The sequence below is a fragment of the Orycteropus afer genome, unplaced genomic scaffold, assembly GCF_000298275.1.
Source record: "Orycteropus afer afer isolate SDZICR_OR568_19922 unplaced genomic scaffold, OryAfe1.0 scaffold00182, whole genome shotgun sequence".
Taxonomy (NCBI): Eukaryota; Metazoa; Chordata; class Mammalia; order Tubulidentata; family Orycteropodidae; genus Orycteropus; species Orycteropus afer.
The window spans coordinates 2,837,573-2,857,247 of record NW_006921769.1 but is presented as its reverse complement, the minus strand read 5'-3'; the positions used below and the strand labels follow the sequence as shown (position 1 = coordinate 2,857,247).

The 19,675-nt window shown below is 36.9% G+C and overlaps 1 protein-coding gene across 1 annotated transcript in view; it reads left to right on the top strand.

The window, feature by feature from the left end:
* EPB41L2 (erythrocyte membrane protein band 4.1 like 2) overlaps positions 1–19,675 on the top strand; it is a 119,710-nt gene that overhangs the window by 69,396 nt on the left and 30,639 nt on the right. Inside the window, exons 5-10 of the mRNA XM_042781850.1 lie at positions 4,544–4,619; positions 8,724–8,942; positions 10,773–10,860; positions 15,117–15,269; positions 15,820–15,917; positions 18,418–18,590. Coding sequence (XP_042637784.1) covers positions 4,544–4,619; positions 8,724–8,942; positions 10,773–10,860; positions 15,117–15,269; positions 15,820–15,917; positions 18,418–18,590 — 807 coding nt within the window. The remainder of the gene's footprint in view (positions 1–4,543; positions 4,620–8,723; positions 8,943–10,772; positions 10,861–15,116; positions 15,270–15,819; positions 15,918–18,417; positions 18,591–19,675) is intronic.

Genomic DNA, 19,675 nt, shown 5'->3' with positions numbered 1-19,675 from the left:
TGTGTTCTCTCTAGTTACCTTTATGTTTACTCAGTTATTTCTGTTTCATAAAGGAAAAGGGAAAAAAGAAAAAGGACAAGTAGACTCAGATACATTATGCTTATGTCATAGAAAAAACTGTTCCAGGAAGTTTGGGAACATTTTCCTCTGTGTCTTCCACAATTATGACATGCTTTGCGTGAATGCATGAATTTAAAATAATAGAGATGCTTGGTTCTTACACTTTCCTTGAAGCCTGACCTGCCAAGTGACCCCAAACCATGGAGAGAAAAGCTTAACTTCTGAAACTTACTTGATAATCCATTGAATTGTTTCTTACGGTTTTGTTTTGACTCTTATTGTCTCTTGTGTGCTACTCGGAGTCATGGAGAATTCCTAAATTTGGGAAAGTGAAACTCTTTGCTGCTTATGAATTACATTGCTATGTTTTGATTATTTCAGAAGTTATTTTAGAGTTATTTCAGACTTTTGGCCTTGTGGTTTGGCAAGAGATATAGCAGTAATAAATAGGATTTGACTTTTTCCAACTTTTGGAGGCAGCCTTCAAAATAACATTCTGTATTGTCATGATCATGGAAGTAGGCTGAGGAAATGAGGTTCAGCTCTTCTGTTTAGCTGTTCTCTCTTTTTGCTTGTGGACTAAAGAAGGAACTGCTTTTCTTCCATCTTAGCCTAGCCTCTGCTATGATTTTATTGTTATATTTTCAGGTAATGGGCAATTCAAAACCAAAAACCAAACCCACTGCCATTGAGTCAATTCCGATTCACAGCTATAGGCAATCGGTAAAGAAAAATATTTATCTTTTTTTGACTTAGTTATGACAGCTGACAATCCAATATTTTCTGTTTGAAATATAATCTGTTTGAAATATAAATGAATTCATACAATGTTTGTCCCTTTGTGACTGACTCATTTCACTCTGTGTAATGTCTTCCTGCTCCATCCCTAGTGTACGTGTATCAAGAGTTCATTCTCCTACTGGCTGAGTAGTATTCCGTTGTATATGTACCACGTTTTGTTTATCCGTTCATCTATAGATGGGCATTTAGGTTTATACCTTTTGGTTACTGTGAATAGTGCTGCAGTGAATATTGGTGTATATAGTCTGTAACTGTGCTTTTGAGTCTTTTGGGTATATACTTGGGAGTATGTTTAGCTGTGTGTACTTTGTTACTATATCAGATAATCCATTCGTACAGGCTAAGCCTGACAGCATTGCCCCTTCGTTTTCTTCTAAGAATTTTATGGTTTTTGTTTGCATACAGAGGTCCTGAATCCATTTTGAATTTGTTTTTGTGTATGATGTGAAGCATGGATCCTGTATCATTATCCTGCATGTAGATATTCTTTTTTCCCATTACCATTTATTGGAAAGACTCTTTTCTTCCCCCATTGAATGGACCTTGTACCCTTGTCAGAATCAGTTGACCACAAATGTATGGGTTTTCTGAACTCCCAATTCTATTCTGTTGGTCTGTGTATCTATTGTAATAAAAACCAGTCTGTTTTTGATTGCTATAGCTTTATGTTTTAAAATTAGGAAGTATGTGTCCTCTTACTCAGTTCTTCCATAATTATTGTTGTTGTTACTTGCTGTCATGTAGTTTCTGACTCATGGCGACCGCATATGTACAGAGTAGAACTGCCCCATAGGGTTTTCAAGGCTGTGACCCTTTGGAAACAAATTACTAGGCCTGTCTTCTGAGATGCCTTGGGGTCGGTTTCAACTGGCAACCTTTTGATTCGTAGTTGGGTGCTTAACCAGAGTGAAACAGGCTTTTTTTTTTTTTTTTTTTTAATAACCAGGTAAAATTATGATAATAAAAATATATAAATAAGTTAAAAGTTTCATTGTGATTCAGGCCTGTTAGCTGTATCACTACAGTTTAACAACCTTTGGAGTTGGAAATATCTGCTTAAAAGTAAGTGTTGTATTAGAAATTCATCCCTGTGATCATATCCAAGTAAGCATTGTGATCTAGAAAATAAGTAATAGAAAGCTATTTGAGAAATGGTAGATAATCTTATGATGACTTTGCTGAATTCTGAATTTTAGCAATCATCCTGAAGAAGGTTTTTATATTGACGCTTTATTCAGATATCTTTTACTGTCAAGTTTACTGACTTCTATTTTTGGTGGTGGGAGCACTGGTGGCATAGTGCCTAAAGCATGTGACTGCTAACCAGAAGGCTGGAGGTTCAAACCCACCAGCCACTCCTCGGAAGGAAGATTGGGCAATCTGCTTGCTTAGAGATACCGCCTCGGAAACCTAAGGAGGGGTCTCTGAGTTGGGACCAACTCGACAGCAGTGAGTTTATTTGAGTAATGGTTGGTGGTGATTGTGAAGATATCCTATGTTATTATAAAGCCTAATATTCTGATTCTCCTTGCTGTTTCTTTCTGCCTTCTGGCTTATATTTCTCTTTTTTCTTAACTTTTCCATCATTTGCTTTTGTATCTTTCTCTTTTATTTTCTTCTTGGGAATGTTTATTTACTCTCAGAGTTGGAACTGTTACCCATTATTATGTTTAGTGTGTAAAGCAGAGCTGAAATCTGTTTCTTAAGTTCAATTTGGGTGGACTTTTTACTACTGGAATAGTGACGTATTGAACCAAAATCCAACAAAAGTGTGTGTTTGTTATATTTTGTATGTAGTAGCCATTCAATAAATACTGACTTTGAGTGAGAGAAAAAGTAGTATGCTGATGGTGAATAAAGAGCAAAAAGGAATACAAAGAAGTTTTTCTTCAAGTCCTTAAATTGCTAATCTCATGAGGGTTTTACATATATAGAGGGTGAAATAACGTCACCTACACACGCACATGTATATATTACAAATAAGAATACTGTGCACTTTGAGCACAACTGTAAATTCAGGTAGTGAAACTCTTTGAATCTCTTTTAGGGAACTAATACCTGTCCTCTTACTGTAGTTATTGTTTTGTTTTAATAAAGCCATCTAAAAATATATATGTATTTTAGATATTTGATATATGTTAGATATATTATAGGCCATTAGTGTTTTGATATATTTTAGAAGGCTTCATTCATTTAGGACTTTTTTTTTTTAATATATGTATGTGTGTGTGTGTGTATATATATATATATATATATATATATATATATACATATACATATATACAGATTTCTCCCACTATCCAAGAGTAGAATGTTCCTATGACACCTTTTTTAAGCCACAATGGTGCAAAGCAAAGAAGCAGTTACTGTTAATTTATATGGGAATGAGTTTTGGACACAAAAAATAACTTGCCAAATCATACCAGATAACACATAAAACCTAAAATAACACTAACATATGGTAAAAGCAGGAATCATATGATATGAATGCCCAGTCTTCCTTCCGAGGAGTGGCTGCTGGGTTTGAACCGCCAGGCTTCTGGTTAGCAGTCATATGCCTTAGGCACTATGCCACCAGAGCTCCTATATAAATATATAGCCTATTTAAAGTAGAAATACTGTATGTACAGTATAGTTGCTGGGGAAACAGGTTGGCAGTGCCACTTTTGCTGCTCAAGATGCATGCTGCCTGTTTAACACTTGTTGCAAAATAAATGCTGAATGCTAATTTCCGTTACGGGCTTTATTCATAAGAGCAAAAATCCCCTTCAGATTTCTTTCTGTTAGTGAAAACAGATACTAATATAGGTCTTTCCCAAAAGTGAAGTGGTATAAAGAGAGCTTTTGAAAAGCAGGGGATACCTGTATTCATTCTTTAGTGCAGTAGAGCAAAGTATGTTTTATAGGAGCTCTGGTGGCGTAGTGCCTAAGACATTTGACTGCTCACCAGAAGGCTGGCAGTTCAAACTCACCAGTCACTCCTTGGAAGGAAGATTGGGCAATCTACTTCCATAGACATACCGCCTTGGAAACCTCAAGGAGGAGTCACTATGAGTCAGATCCTACTCCACAGCAGTGAGTTTTAGTGAATTATACTCACACTTACTCTCTAAAACCTGGGAAATAATTTTATTGTTCTAAAATATTGTGGACTTTGTATCACAGTCTCCCTACCTTAGGATTTCTTTTAACACTTGTTTCAACTTAGGCCACTAATTATTTTTTGAATAGTGATTGTGATCACCTGACCATTGTCCTCCTTCCCCTTACAATACTGAAATCCTAAAACGATTTTTTGTTTTTTGAAGGATGGAGGGCATATGGTACTTGGAAGTCCAGTGGTTAAAACAAATCTTACCTTAGAACTATTATGTATAGGCTCTATCAGTGTACTTGCATTATGGATCACCATAGAAAACATTTGCTGAAGTTCCAATAAATGTTTATAAAAAAGTGAATGTATAATTTTTCATGGTGGGGCATTCATATAATTGATTTTTATTCATTTTATTTTTGTCATATAAATGATACTGTTTTCCTTTAAATTGGAAAAAAGAAAATTCCCTAAACAGGTTTATAGTGGGATTAGCCTGTACTGTTTGAACATTGATCCCTAAATCTGATCAAAATAAGTGATCATTTTGTTGGTTGGATAAATAGCTGTCATATTTAATAATTACAGATCTTCCATGGCTGTTCACCTTTAATGTGAAGTTTTACCCTCCTGATCCTTCTCAGTTGACTGAAGATATCACCAGGTACTTTATATTTGCATTTAAGAATGAACTTTTATTCATAGCTTTCATTTATTTCTGTGCTCTGGGAGAATGGTGGTGATTTTAGGATTAAAAGCTGAAACAATTTTTTATAAGTTAGATGTTAGAATGTTTCCTTGGAAATGGGTACTCCTATTGTAGGAAATGTTACCAATTTCAAGAAATGTATTCATTTTTTTCTTAAGTTCTCTATTTATATTCAAGTAGTGGATTATTTTTTCAAAATTATGTTGCTGCCAACTTAGTTTCCATGTTATGATAGATAAATAATACTAATAAATAATTGATACTAAACGTTTCAGATTTTAATAAGATGTTTTTATTTATTTACACATGTATGTGTAACACACGTGTACCTATGTACTAGTCTCATATTACAAAGATGATTTAAGATTTGGAAAGGGAAATTACTTTCATATGTAAATTGAACTGTCTCTCTCCCAAAACAAACAAGCAAACAAGTTACTGAGGTAGACTTTTTTATGTAGGGTTTCTTATTCCCATCCACTGTGAGATTGTCTGCACTATAGGAACATAGGTTGCAATTGCAAGTGAAGGATTCAGTTTAGGAGGAAAGGGGCTTTTTTTATTGTTGGTTATTTGAATGGTAGCCAAGGGATATTGTGAATCTAGAAGTACCCCAATATTTTAGCCCTATTAGACTGGGAACCTGTGACAGGATTTCTTAGCTTTGGTGAGAAATAGTATATAGAATGATTTTTAAATGTTTAAAAAAAGATTATTTATTTGGCCAAAGAAAACTATGCTGCAGTGTAAGTACTTGGAGAAAATTAGAGGGCCTAGGCAAAAGGTTCTGTTTATCAGTGGTTCCTGTGTCTTTGATGTTCTCAGCTAAGCTAGTTTTCTTGTCAGATACATCAATTTGTGTAGATGTCTTAACATGCTTAAGAGTGCATATTATCCATGTGTAAATTAGGGATGATGGGGATTTCTTTCCAAGATTGGATAAGTGGCTGGTCTAGTGTTCTTTTACTACTTGTTGCTGAATAAGGATATACTGATTAAGCTCTGATTGAATTAGCTTCAGCTAGTAAATAATAAATAGTAGCTTATGTAACTGCACAGTGAGCAGCTTGGAGCATAAAACCTGACAGGTTGGCTTGGACAGGATTCAGACCTTCACCACAGGAGTGCCTTTGAACAATGGATGTAATTAGGGCTTTGTGACCCAATGCCCTCTCTGTACACACACTCCTCTGTATAGTAATTTGTTTGGGGGATTATAATTCTTTGGTAATTATAGCTTTATTGTATCCAAAAGTGCTTTGGCTTTTCTTCTTCTTTTTTTTTTTTGGCCTTTCTGATAAACAAGGCTTAAACAGTTTCCCTGTCTGTGGTGGGAGGAATGACACAGTCTCAACTAACTGAAGGCCTCACTAAAAGCCTCATTGGTACAGCCTGGGACTAGTCACCTGCCTGTACCTGTGGCCTGCCAGCCTAAATGTTATGATTAAAATGTTCACCAAGACTTGAGTGAACACTTAGAAGGTGTGGTAGGATTTGAGCAGAAGAATAACACTATTGAGAATAATGTTTGAAGAATGCTTTTCCTTGTTGTGTGAAGAAGATAAGAGTTGGGAAATTTGGAAGCTCTTGCAGTTTTAGTTTGAAGTTTTTAGAGCATAGCCTTAGGCTTTGCAAACAGAAGAAAGTAGCAATGTGAAAAGTAGAAACAGTAATATAAAAAGGAGCAATGAGATTTTAGTGACAGGCAGAAACTCTGTGGTAGGTCTTAGAAGTGTTACAAAATATGGAGAACCAGCACTATTATCTGATTATACTTAGAAAACTGGAGGATAGCTTGGATTTGTAGTTAAAATCGAGTTTGCTGTAGGAAGTGCAGATATGCTCATGTTGTTCTAAGTGGTGAAGAAATATATACTCCCCCTTAAAAAGAGAACTCCTTGTAATGCATAAAAGTACCCTGATAGTAGTGATGGTGAGAAGATTTTCATCCCCTCAGAAAAGTATTGAGCACTTGCCATGTGCTAAGTACTGTGCCAGCTGTGGGACTTCAGTGATGATAAGTAGAGCCCCAGCCCTGCCTGATGGTGGATTGGAGCAGTGATCCAGGTATAAGGGAACTAGGCGATGGCTGAGACCATGTGCAGGGATGCATCCTCAGACCCAGCAAGGAAGGCCTGGACCTGAAGCCACAAGCACTCTCCTTTGAACCTGCTGGGTAGAGAGCAAGAGGTGGAGGGGTCCTGAAACACAGGCTAGGCAGCAGTGTCCACAAGAAGAAGGTGCTAGCTGCCGGTAGGAGTGGCAGCCTTTAAAAGATCCTCTTGAGTGAGAGTGCTTTTAGTTCGGAGGGGATCAGTGGTAACCTTTAACAAGTAGTTAAATTCAAGAGCAGAGATTAGGTTTAAAAATGTCAAAAATGAGTAGACAGGAGAACAACAGATCCTCATAGAATAAAAATAACATGTTCCACCTCAGTGAGATGGATTGACACAGTGGCTGCAACAGTGGGCTCAAGCAGAGCAACGACCGTGAAGATGGTGCAGGACCAGGCAGCATTCCATTCTTGTTACACAAGGTTGCTGGCAGCTGCAGTCAGCTCCATGGCATCTAAGGATGACAGCACAGTTTTACTAGGAAGTGGAAAACAGAAGAGGTGTTATAACTGTGTGTAGTAAGCCACTTGGAACATTGAATAATAAATTATTAGCTACTAATAGTAATAATAGTAATTATTATAAAAATAAAACCACTGCCACGGAGTAGATTCCAATTCATAACGACCCCCATTGAGTTTCCAAGACTGTAAATCTTTATGGAAGTCGATTGGCTTATCTTCCCATGGAATAGCTGGTGGGTTTGAACCTCTGACCTTCTGGTTAGCAGCCAAATGACTTACCCACTATGCCACCAGAACTCCTTATAAACCAAAGCAGACTGCCATCGAGTCGATTCCAACTCATAGTGATCCCCGTTGGATTCTCGAGGCTATAAATCTTTATAGATGTAGATCACTCCATCATCCTTCCCCAGGGTGGCTGGTGGGTTTTAACTGCTGACCTTCTGGTTAGCAGCCAGATACCTTACCCACTGTGCCACCAGAGCTCCTTGAGTTCCTTATAGCTACCTGTTATTGATTCCTAGGCACCATGCCAGGTAGGCATACCTAATTTTATTGCTCTTTGCATATATTGCACTTTTTACAAATTTGAAGGCTTGTGGCAACCCTACATTGAGCAAGTTTTAGCAGCACCATTTTTCCAACAGCACATGTTTACTTTGTGCCTCTGTGTCACATTTTAGTAGTTCTCAGAATATTTCAAACTTTTTCATAATGCTATTGCATGCACACTTAATAGGCTACAGTATAGTGTAAACATAACTTTTATATGCACTGGGAAACCAAAATAATGGTCTGACTTGCTTTATCTCAATAATTGCGTTATTGTGGTAGTCTGGAACCAAACTCATGACCTCTCTGTATTCTATTTATGTTATTTAATTTTATGCTCACTTGCAAAGGAGGTAGAACTCTTCCCATTTTACAGGTGAAGAATTGTCCTCATACAAGTATGTTATCCCAAAGTTGAGATTACTTACAGTTGTTATTAAAGATGTCTCAGGAAAAGAAGAAATTAGCATGAAAAAGGTAGAGAGAATAAAGGATGGGTGCCCTTAGCTTTTCTTGCAAATGCTTAAGACTGGAATCATTTTTTAAATTAATCTTTCCTACTTTCCTGATTGGCATGCTGTTTTTTTGTTTTTTTTTTTAATTAGAGTTTTAAATCCAAGGAGAGAAAGTTTAATGTTTGGAATTCTTACCTGCCATCACAAGGCTCTTTATAATAATAACAGGCTAGGTGTTACCAGAACAGCAATTCTGAATTTCCATTCTATTAGTGCTCTAGACTCCATTTATTTAGATAACCCACAAGATTAGGAGTCCAGGGAGCAAGATGGGGCTTCTTATTAGAGAAGACTGTTTTTGCTATGGGGTATCAAGAATGCCTGTATTGTATATTTGTTTTTAAAGAAATAGTATGACTGAAGGATTATGAGTGCTCCTGTCTTAACTAATTCTTCTCCCCCTGCTCCTCATAGATACTTCTTGTGCCTTCAGCTCCGGCAGGACATTGCCTCTGGCCGCCTGCCCTGCTCTTTTGTGACTCATGCCCTCTTGGGATCCTACACACTGCAGGCTGAACTCGGGGACTATGACCCTGAAGAGCATGGCCGTGATGACCTCAGTAGCTTCCAGTTTGCTCCCACACAGACAAAAGAGCTGGAAGAGAAGGTGTTAGAGTTGCATAAAACCCACAGGTCTGTTGATTTGCTTACTGGAGAGAGAATGGCTGTGGTACATTTAAATAGTTCCTCTTATAACACTTTCTTAGAGTCTCTGGGTGGCACAGATAGTTAAGTGCTCAATTACCAGCCAAAAGATTGGTGAGTCAAAGTCACCCACAGGTACCTTGGAAGACAGAACTGGTGATCTGCTTTGGACAGGCCACAGTCTTGAAAATCCTGTGAAGCAATTCCACTCTTCGCACACAGGTCACCGTGAGTCAGAATCAACTCGATGGTAACAACCAATAAGAACATTACACCGCTAGACATTTTAGCGTAATTGATGGGATTATCCCTTTTTTCTTCTCAGAACTTCACCTAGTACTGATCAGGACAACCTCCAGCCCTGCGATATCCTTTCATTGTCTTTATGAACTATGCTCATGAGAGTAAATGTTTTTATTTAATGAAAGTTTACTTTTCTCTATCATGACGAGCTCTGGTGGTATGGTGGTTAAGGCATTTGCCTGATAATCAAAAGGTCGGTGGTTCAAACCCACCAGCCACTGTGGAAGAAAGATGAGGTGATCTGCTTCTGTAAAGATTTACAGGCTTGGAAACCCTGTGTGGGTCGCTATAAGTTGGAATCGACTCAGTGGCAGTGAGTTTGGTTTGGTTTGGTTTTCTCCATCATATCTGTTCCTTCTCCCTCAAATCTCAACCGTTAACATGTGTTTTCAGCCACACACATGCACATACATACACAGAAAACAAACATACCCACATACTTGGTTGGCATTTACTTAATATTTCTTCTGACTTTTCATTGATTTTTTTTATTACCATGTTTGATAAGAAACCTGGGAAGATGATGAAGCATCAGGATTTGAATCAGAAATGTGGGTAATGATAAGTGTAGGAGTGAGTAGTAATTGAAACATATGGTGGTTATACTCCATGGAAGATTGCCTTTTAGTTTTGCTAAGGATTACATAAATTACCTAAATACCATATTATACTTGGAAAATTTTTATTTATGTGCAGAAATAATGAATTTTGTAGCACAAGTTTTTTAAACTTATTAAATTGTATTATTTTAAGACAGTTACAAAAGTATACTTGTACTGGAAAATTAAAGCTTTATAAAATTTGATCTAAAGTGATTTGAAAGGAGCATTCAGGGATTAGAAGTTTTAAATAGGCCATATTCACTGACTTTCATTTAAAATAAAGAAATATAATATTGGATTCTAAATATATTCTTATTAACTTTATTCCAATTCTATCTAAAATGTATTTACTGTGTAATTATAACTTGAAGTATCAGGTGCCAAAATGCCCTGGGGAATATGAAGATAAATGAGACAAGCTTAAAACTGTAGTTGAGGACACAGGTATAAGTGGAAATAATTATAGTCTGGACAGATATGATACTCATCATCAAAGCTGTAAAATCAGGTACCAGTACTTCTGATCTTTAATTGATCAGTCATATGGAAAATAAAATTGATGGCTAAGGATTTATTTTAGAACAATGAAATCACATTTTTTATTCTTAATTTATGTTATATGCATTATTGCTGTGGCTTTTTTCCCCAGTGGGAAAAAAAGGTATGTGAAAAGCAATTTCTTAAGATAGAGTAAGGGGTGGAAGTGTACCTACTTGGAAATTAACAGTTAGAGAATCTTATGATAAAACACTAGAGGCTCACAGTTGAGTGTTCTTACTGCTTTCTTACTTGTCCAAATTTAGCTGCGTTACTCCCTCCACTTTAGACTCTCCCTATTTTTTACCCTCTCCTCCTCCATTCTGGCCATATTCACATCTATTAATAATATAATATCGTTTCTTCTGATTCTTAGGGGCTTATCTCCAGCACAAGCTGATTCTCAGTTCTTAGAAAATGCAAAAAGGCTCTCCATGTATGGTGTTGACCTTCATCATGCCAAGGTACCGTAAATATAACAGTAGAAGAGGCCTTGTTCTAGTCTGTTGATTGGAGTTTTGAGAGGGCTCCATTTTCTGAGTAACATGGTTCACTTTTGGGAAAAAGCTAATCACCTCAATTGAGGAACTCTATGCTGTGTCTTTGGTGACTAATGGTGGGGTTTATGGTTAACAGAAGAACCTCTTATTCTCCCTCAACTCATTCTACTTCTTCCCAGTCTTTTTATATAATGCCTTTCTATACTTGTCTTAAGACTGACTTTTTCATGATGCATTCTTTACTCATCAACTTGCCTTATTCTGATTCCCAACTTCTGCTGTGCTCACTACTGCCTCTCCTGGGAGAGGAGAACAGAGTCTGGCAACCACAAAGGGCAGAAGTAATGTGAATACAACCACCTACAAAAAAGCTTCTGAGCTGTGAAGGTTGCTACAGTTGAACTCTTCTCTGTAGTCTCATTGTTTTGTACTTCATGAAAGGTAAAGTTGACTGGCCCAGACTTGAAGTGACAAAGCACCTTCAGTGTAATTTGAGAAATGGAAAAAAGAATATTAGAAGAAGCTGGGGATAGAAGGGAAGGATGCTAGTAACATCACCTACTTCATCATACTATTTACAATGATCACATAGGGAGGAGAGTCGAGGACAATAAGAGGTATAGTAGAAAGATGGATTTGATTTTGAAAAATATGTCCAGAGTTAACTTAGAATACTGAGGGAACCTATGATTACCTGCTTTTAAAAGACCTTGCCAATCCTAAATGCAGTGTAAGTCCAGATTATATTATTTGATATATCTTTAGAAAAGCCCCTACCCAAAGATATCTTCCTTCCTTTTGTGTTATTACTAGTACTTCATTTTACAAATCTCTTTTTTCCCCTCAATGATTTCCGTTGTTCATTAAATATTTTTCATCGTTACATAAATACGTGTTCTTCATATAAAATAGAAGAAAATATGTGCTATTAATATTTTGGTATGTCTTGTTTTCTTGTTACTCTGAGAGTTTGTCTTCACTCATTTCTCTAAAGTGGGATTTATACTCTTGAGTATCATTTTGAGAGGCTTTTTGATATTGTTGTTAATATTTAATATAAACATTCTTCCTTGTCAATATTAACTACTAGGAATGGTAGCACCTTAAACTTTTAAAAGTACTTTCACATGAGCTATTTCACTTAAGATTTGAAAGTTATTATTTTACAAATACATAAAACAATGCAGAGAATGACTTGCTTAAAGCCACAATTATTAATCAGTCCTACCTGTCTGTTATCTTCTGCTAATTCCTACTAAGGATTAAGTAGACCTTCTAACACATGAGTGTTTTTCAGCTTTTTCTTTTTTAATGATGGGGACTGGCTTGGATAGCTGAGAAACAGACATAGGGGAGGAAGGAAAGAATGGGCCTGGGGTCAAAAAGACCTCCCTAAGTCTGTCTTGTCTCTAAGTCCTGCTTTTCTTGACACACTTAAAATTTGTCATCTGCTTACTTTATTGATAAATTAGAGAACAAATTTTAGATAGCAATACTGCGAGATTTCAGGGTTCTTGTTTTTAATGTTGTGTGCTAGAAAATAATAAATTATGTCCTCTGCTATGGGTGTAGCATGAGTTCTTGCTGTGTGGTTAAGAGCAGAACACTTTTTTTTAAAAAAGTCAGAAAAAAGTGATATTCAGCTCATGGGATAATATTTAATAAGCAAGATATTTGTATTTTTTTAAAAAAGAAGATCTAGCAATTTAACAGAAAATTTCATACAGTTTATAATTATGTGCTATTATGTATTTTTCATGATTTTCAAAATCAGATATTTTCTTTTCACTTAGAAGTGTCCGTGATAGCACACACACATTAGCATAAGTCAAGGAGGGTTGAACAGAGAAATTCTTGACAAAGTGCAGGGAAACCCACAGGGGTGGTATGATACCCCTGCTAATCCCTCTAGGTGAGGAAGAGTGAGGGCAGAGAGTAGGTGCCAGAAGATGGGAGGAGAGAGCTGTCCTGAGAGGAGTCATGATTGTCAGAGGGCCACATCCAGCCTTTTGCAATCCTACAGGAAGGGAGTCTGATTATTAAACACTCCTCCCCCCCTTCCCTCCCTCTCCTCTCTGATATTCTGCCAGAGCTTTCCGTAGGCTAGACCCATTCAGAAGCCAGTGGACATGAGATCCTGTTGATACCCATGTGTGGCAGCTTCTTGGGGGCAGCAAGCGAGGCAGAGAAGGGCACTCCTTTGTATTAATTTATTTTTCTGACTTTGTTGCTGAATGGCAGAGGGCAAATACGGAGGACGTGCTTTTTTGCCCTTTTATTTCTTAACGTTAATCTGTAATTTCTATTCACATGCTGATTAATTCTAAAATAATACATGTTGTTGTTGTTATGTGCCGTCGAGTCGGACCCGACTCATAGAGACCCCACCTTGGGTTTCCGAGGCAGTATCACTGCAGAAGTAGATTGCCCAACCTTCCTTCTGAGGAGTGGCTGGTGGGTTTGAACCGCCAGCCTTCTGGTTAGCAGTCAAGTGCCTTAGGCACGATGCTACCAGAGCTCCTAAAATAATACATAAAGCAACCCAATTTATTTGCATCCAGATTATTGTCAATTTTATTTACTAAGATAAAATAGTTTCAATGTCCTGTCCAAAGATTGCTTAGACTAGAAGGCTTTGTTAAGCATTTCCAGTTAGAGTTGCCTCCTTACTTGTAGTGAGAACATGCTGTCTTGGGCAGTTTTCTATCTTGCTCTTTGTCACCCTGGCCAGTGTTTTTGACATGCATACCATTTGGGTCTGGTGCCAAGTTGCTTGAGCACCTGTGTCTGCCTCACCCCAACCTTTTACTCTTTTTCCAGAGAGAATTGTGGCTACCAGAGAAGAAAGAATAAAGCATCCTATAGATTTTTTTTTTTAACCTAAGCCATGTGGTTAATGTGATTTTATTTGCGCAGGTGAATTGTTCATATGTCACAACAGAGAATGCAATTGGCATTGATTACCCAGTACTATTGTTATTATTTTAAATACATAATTGTTAAATTTTTCTCATAAGCAATTAAAATGTGGGAGCTCTGGTGGTGTAGTGCCTAAGGCATTTGGCTGCTAACCAGAAGGCTGATGGTTCAAACCCACCAGCCACTCCGGAAGGAAGATTGCACAGTCTATTTCCATAGAGATACCATCTTGGAAGCCCAAAGAAGGGTCACTATGAGTCCAATCAACTCGATGGCAGTGAGTTTTTTTTTTTTTTTTGAAATTGAAGTGTTGTATTTGTTTTTATTAAATTGAGGACTTAAATACGCTGTTCCATTATTTGTTGTAAGGATTTGTTCCATGATTTCTGAAATTGTGATATCTCTGGATGATGATGTTCAATATTATATATCTTGAATGACATGCAATTCTTCTCTGAAAAATATGATTTGTATATTTTAAATATTGTGCATCCTAGATCTCCAACATGACTTAAAATGTGAGGAAACAGTTGCTCACTTTTGTCTATCAGTTTAGTTGTTTTTTTAAAAAGTCTTTTGGGCTTGTAATTATTTCAGATAGTCATCTATACCAAATAAAAGCTCTGGGGAATAAATAAATATTAATAAGTTTAAGAATCATTTATCTGTAGTCCTTTGAAATATGCTATCCAAAGGAATGCTGTAATGAGAACTGGATGTCAGCACTCTGAGTTTTGATAAACTGCTTGAAAGAATTTAGAGATTTCTACTCTTTTTTAGCTTAGACAAGAAATTTTCAATGAGAGATTGGTATTTTACAGAATATAGGCATAATTTTAACAATTATTAGCTGGCATAATCCATCTGATATAAATTTGCTTAAAGAGAATGGCTGAATACCTCTTAAAGCAGACCAAGGGACTGTCCCTGAGGGCTGGATTAGGCCCTAGCAAAACTCATTTCATCTCCCATATCTTCAAGATATCCAGATCTAGTTGTTTCCTTTCTTCCTCTTTAGCCCTTAAAACAGAACTTGAGAGCTCATTCATGTGACATTGGAAGAATGTTGGATCATACAATCATATTGCAGTAACTCTTTGGCAGATCAATTGGATTCTTGAAAATGAATAGATTTAAGATGTATGGTGTATCCTACTATCTCCATTAACTCTCCTGCTGTCACTAAAACTTAAAGTCAAGTCTGTTAAGTTGACATTCTTGGTCATGGTGTGAGGGAGACAGCTTCTTGAGCTATTTAACTTTCACAGCTCTAACTGTGGTCAAATGGTTATGTTTGGCAGGACTCTGAAGGCGTGGACATCAAGCTGGGCGTGTGTGCTAATGGACTCCTCATTTACAAAGACAGACTGAGAATTAATCGCTTTGCTTGGCCGAAAATCTTGAAAATTTCCTATAAACGCAGTAACTTCTACATTAAAGTGAGGCCCGCAGAGGTAAGCAATATCGTGTAGACCTCAGTGTGTTTAACCAGCAGTTATCAGTGTTCTCTTTGATGGCCAGCCATGAGCTAACTGAATTCTTTTCCTCTGCACTTTAACCAGAAGAACTATTCTTTATTCTTCTGTGGTTGAAAGAAGAAAAGTGCAGGATTTGTGATAATAAACCTGCTTATATATTCCTGTCATTAAAAACGAACAGCAATGAAACCTTCTGTGGAAAAGAAAAAGTAGAAAATACCTGGCATATAATGGGCTCTTGTTTTTCTTATTGAATAAATTATGTGCTGGAGATCAAATAGGAAGGTGATGAAATGACTTTTAGTGGAGATTGAAAGATCCTGTTTATATGAATAGTTGAAACATGCTTTTCATAGAAAATATAGTATTTTCATAGAAAATAATACTGCACGCCCATATAAGATAAGATATTCTAATATTTACCTTTTGCAAGAAGAATTACTTCTTACGGAAACATCTACGCCCATACTTTTCACTAACCTCCAATCAGCAGAACATGCTAATTTGTTTTATGGATTTATTCCAGCTGGAACAATTTGAGAGCACCATTGGATTCAAACTGCCAAAGCACCGGGCAGCTAAAAGGCTATGGAAAGTGTGTGTGGAACATCACACTTTTTACAGGTATTTTTAAGAAAACAACTTCTTACTGATATTAATAACCCTTGTTATTGCTATTAATAAGTACTTGGCAGCTACCCAAAAGGTTAGTGGTTCAAACTCATCAGCTGTTCTGTGGGAGAGAAGACCTAGTGATCTGCTTCCACAAAGTTCATAGCTGAGGAAACGCTGTGGGGAGTTCTACTTTGTCATACATTTTTAGAGCATATTTGGCTGGATTGCTAGGTGGGGAATTGCTGCCATATTCAGCCCATAAGGAGACAGTGCATGGTAAGTGACCATGCTTCTTGTCCTGCCTGAGTTACTCAGGATCAGTGTGCAGAGGCATTTAACCTCTTTGTGCATCTTTTTCCTCAGCTATTGAAGGAGAGAGAGAATTCAGAGCATGGCCAAGGATTCGTTTTTGCTTTAAGTTTCTACCACTATAACATTCTACTTTAAGAAATACACCTCTTCCCAAGTACAGTTTGAGGCTGGCCCTCGTTAGATTGTACTTCACCAGCAGCACTACCTGTGTCTCCCTGGAAACTCTATTGGAGGAAAATGGATGTTACTAAGAAACAGGCTTGTCTCGATGAATAGATTCATGTCAAGAAAGCCAGAATATAATTAATTACTCTTCTATGTGTTTAGCGTATAACGTGCTGTATTTCCTGGAGCAATATTCCTGACATTGTTTCTGTTGAGAATCCTGAATGGAGGGAGGGATGCCACTTTTGTGTTCACCAGGCATGCTTTGACTTGAATCTGTTTTCACTGTTTATTATGCAGAAGATTTCTTGAAAATTGAGCAGGAGTTCTAGAAATACTGAAAGGGTAAATCATTAAGAAACCACTATTCCTGGAGAAATAAAAAGTTTGGGAGGAGTTCTCCATATCCTAGAATTCTTGACTAGAGTCTTCATATTTAACACATTTTAGAACAGTGGTGAGATTATTAATATTATTTTGTTAAGACGTTTTGCCAACTCTTGTTCAGACAATGAAAGTCAGATAATTTCAGTGGAATTCCAGACAACATTGGCTCATTTACTAAAAACATGCTTTTGCATCAGTCTTGAAGTACTGACATCAAGAAAGGCTGACTTCCTTCGTTGGGAACCCGTGGCTTCAGCACTAGAACTGTGCTGACAACACAGGGATGTTAGTCATCTCTGCACGTCCACTGTGTTGTGTTCTTCATGGGAAAGAATCACTTGATGGAACAGATTTCCAAGTTGGATGTTCCTTTCCCAGGAGAAATAGGCATAATATTAAGAAATTACTAATGGTAATGGATTGTTTGTTGGCACTTACAGCTAGGAACAAGAATTTAGACATATGTGTTTATATAAATAATTTAAGCTAATACAAATAAATAACCTTGTTACACGTTGAGAACAGCCGCTCTCTTGCTCAGGTTGAGAAAAACATTACTCATGAAAACAAGAATGTGATTTATTCATTTTGTCTCCATCATAAAGCTCTGTATGTAGGAGGGTGTTTTAGTTATTTAGTGCTGCTGAATAAGAATACCATAAATGAGAGGCTTAACAAACAAATTTATTTCCTCACAGTTTAGGAATCAGATGTCGGAATTCAGAGGGCCAGCTCTAGGGGAAGGCTTGCTTGCTCTGTGGGCTCTGGAGGAAGGTGCTTCTCTCCTTAAGCTTCTGCTCGTCGGTGATCTCCGTGTGGCGTGGCATCTGTTTCCCTCTATTTCTGCTCGCTTCTCCCCCCTAATCAGCTTGGTTGATATCTCTCTTAGATCTCAAAAGAAATTAATTCAGGATACTTGCTATACTAATCCTGCCACATTAATATAACAAAGACAACCCATTTCCAAATGGGACTATAACCACTGACAGAGAGATTAGGATTTACAACACATACAGGTCCCCTCCACTACCACCATTATCCAAAAGTAGAGCGTTCCTGTGAAACTTTCGTAAGCCAAAATGACATAAACCAAAGAAGCAATTACCATTAATTTATACAGGAAGATTTTTTGAGCCTTCCCAGACTCAAAAAAATAACCTACCAAATAATACACAGAACCTAAACTAACACTAACGTGTAGTATTCACAGACACAGTTCAAAGCTGTGATGGCTTGAGCTTGGTGATGCCACTCCCTCTGCTCACGGTGCACTGCCTCTTTAACAGCTAGCTACAAAGCAGACACTGAACCTAGTTTTGCTGTCTTTGAAAACCAAAAATCCTCTTCAGTTTTCTTGCAGTTATTGAAAATAGGTACTAATGTAGGTCTTTGTTAAAAGTAAAATGGTGTAAAGTGAACTTTTGAAAAGTGGTAGATAACTATTTTGGGGGAGAGATATAATTCAATCCATAACAGGGTGTTTATATATAATCTCTTTGATTAGAAAGTTTAAGCAGCACTTTTTCAAAATTGAGTAAGCATACTTAACAAGATGAGATACTAAGATATTTATATAGTCTTAACGTTTAAAAAAAAAAAACCCATAAAGTCTAACTTTATTGCTTTCTTTAAAATCTCTTTACAGACTGGTGTCTCCAGAGCAGCCACCAAAGACTAAGTTCCTGACTTTGGGGTCCAAATTCCGCTACAGTGGCCGCACCCAAGCCCAGACCCGCCAGGCAAGCATCCTCATTGATAGGCCAGCACCACATTTTGAGCGCACCTCTAGTAAACGGGTCTCCAGGAGTCTAGATGGAGGTAAATACACATTTATAATGATTCTGGATTCCATGATATTTCTCTTTTATGAGTAAAAAAACAACTTCCTAAAGTTTTCCGAGCTTTCCAATGTATGAAAAACTATTTACAACTTCAAGTGATTAGTTTTAAATTCAAGATTTTAGCAAAAAAAGAAGAAGTAATGTATTTTTTAAGGAGGGATATACATTTGAACTATTCTTCAGGAATTCTAATAAGCTACATATTTGTAGTTTTAGATAAATTACATGTGGATATAAATTGATGTTGTCTTTCACGTGCGTATCTTATTACCCTGTCCAGCTTTGTGTTACTAGCAGGTTTTTCATAAAAGAGGTAAGGTTAATTTTATATTAGAATGCTTTTATGAAGGACTTTTTCTTCCTATCTAATAGAACATGATTGGTTTAGATGATTTTCTACCAGAAGAAATAATTTTTAGTTGAATAATCTCCAAATATATTTTAAAAATAGTAATGTTAGATAGATTTGAAAATACCTATGTTATTGCTGTTTATCAGCAGAAAGCTTTTTTGGTTGCTTGTTATTAATTTACTGTTTTTTATGAAATATGAACTTAAACATTTTATTTTAAAAAATTAGCTAAAAAAAAAAAAAAAGGCCAGATAGTCTAACAGTCTACTTTTCCTAGGTCATCATTTCTTAAAATAAATTTGGAAAAGAGATCTAGGCAGATACAGAATAGTGTTTCTCAGGATTTATAATTAGGCACTTTGGTATGTACAGTTATTAAATCTTGATCCTGGAAAATCTTCCATATATACTTTCAGGAGATCAATGGAAAATAAGAGAACCATGGATTGTGTTTCATGCAAATGCCCACATTCCCAAATGTAGTAATTTAAACTAAGTCAATTATTCATATACTATATTCATATACTATAGAGAAACCAGGAGCTCTGGTAGCGTAGCGCTTAAGGCACTTGACTGCTAACCAGAGGCTGGCGGTTCAAACCCACCAGCCACTCCTCAGAAAGAAGATGGGGCAATCTACTTCCATAGTGATACTGCCTCGGAAACCCAAGGAGGGGTCGCTATGAGTCGAGTCCGACTCGAAGGCACAC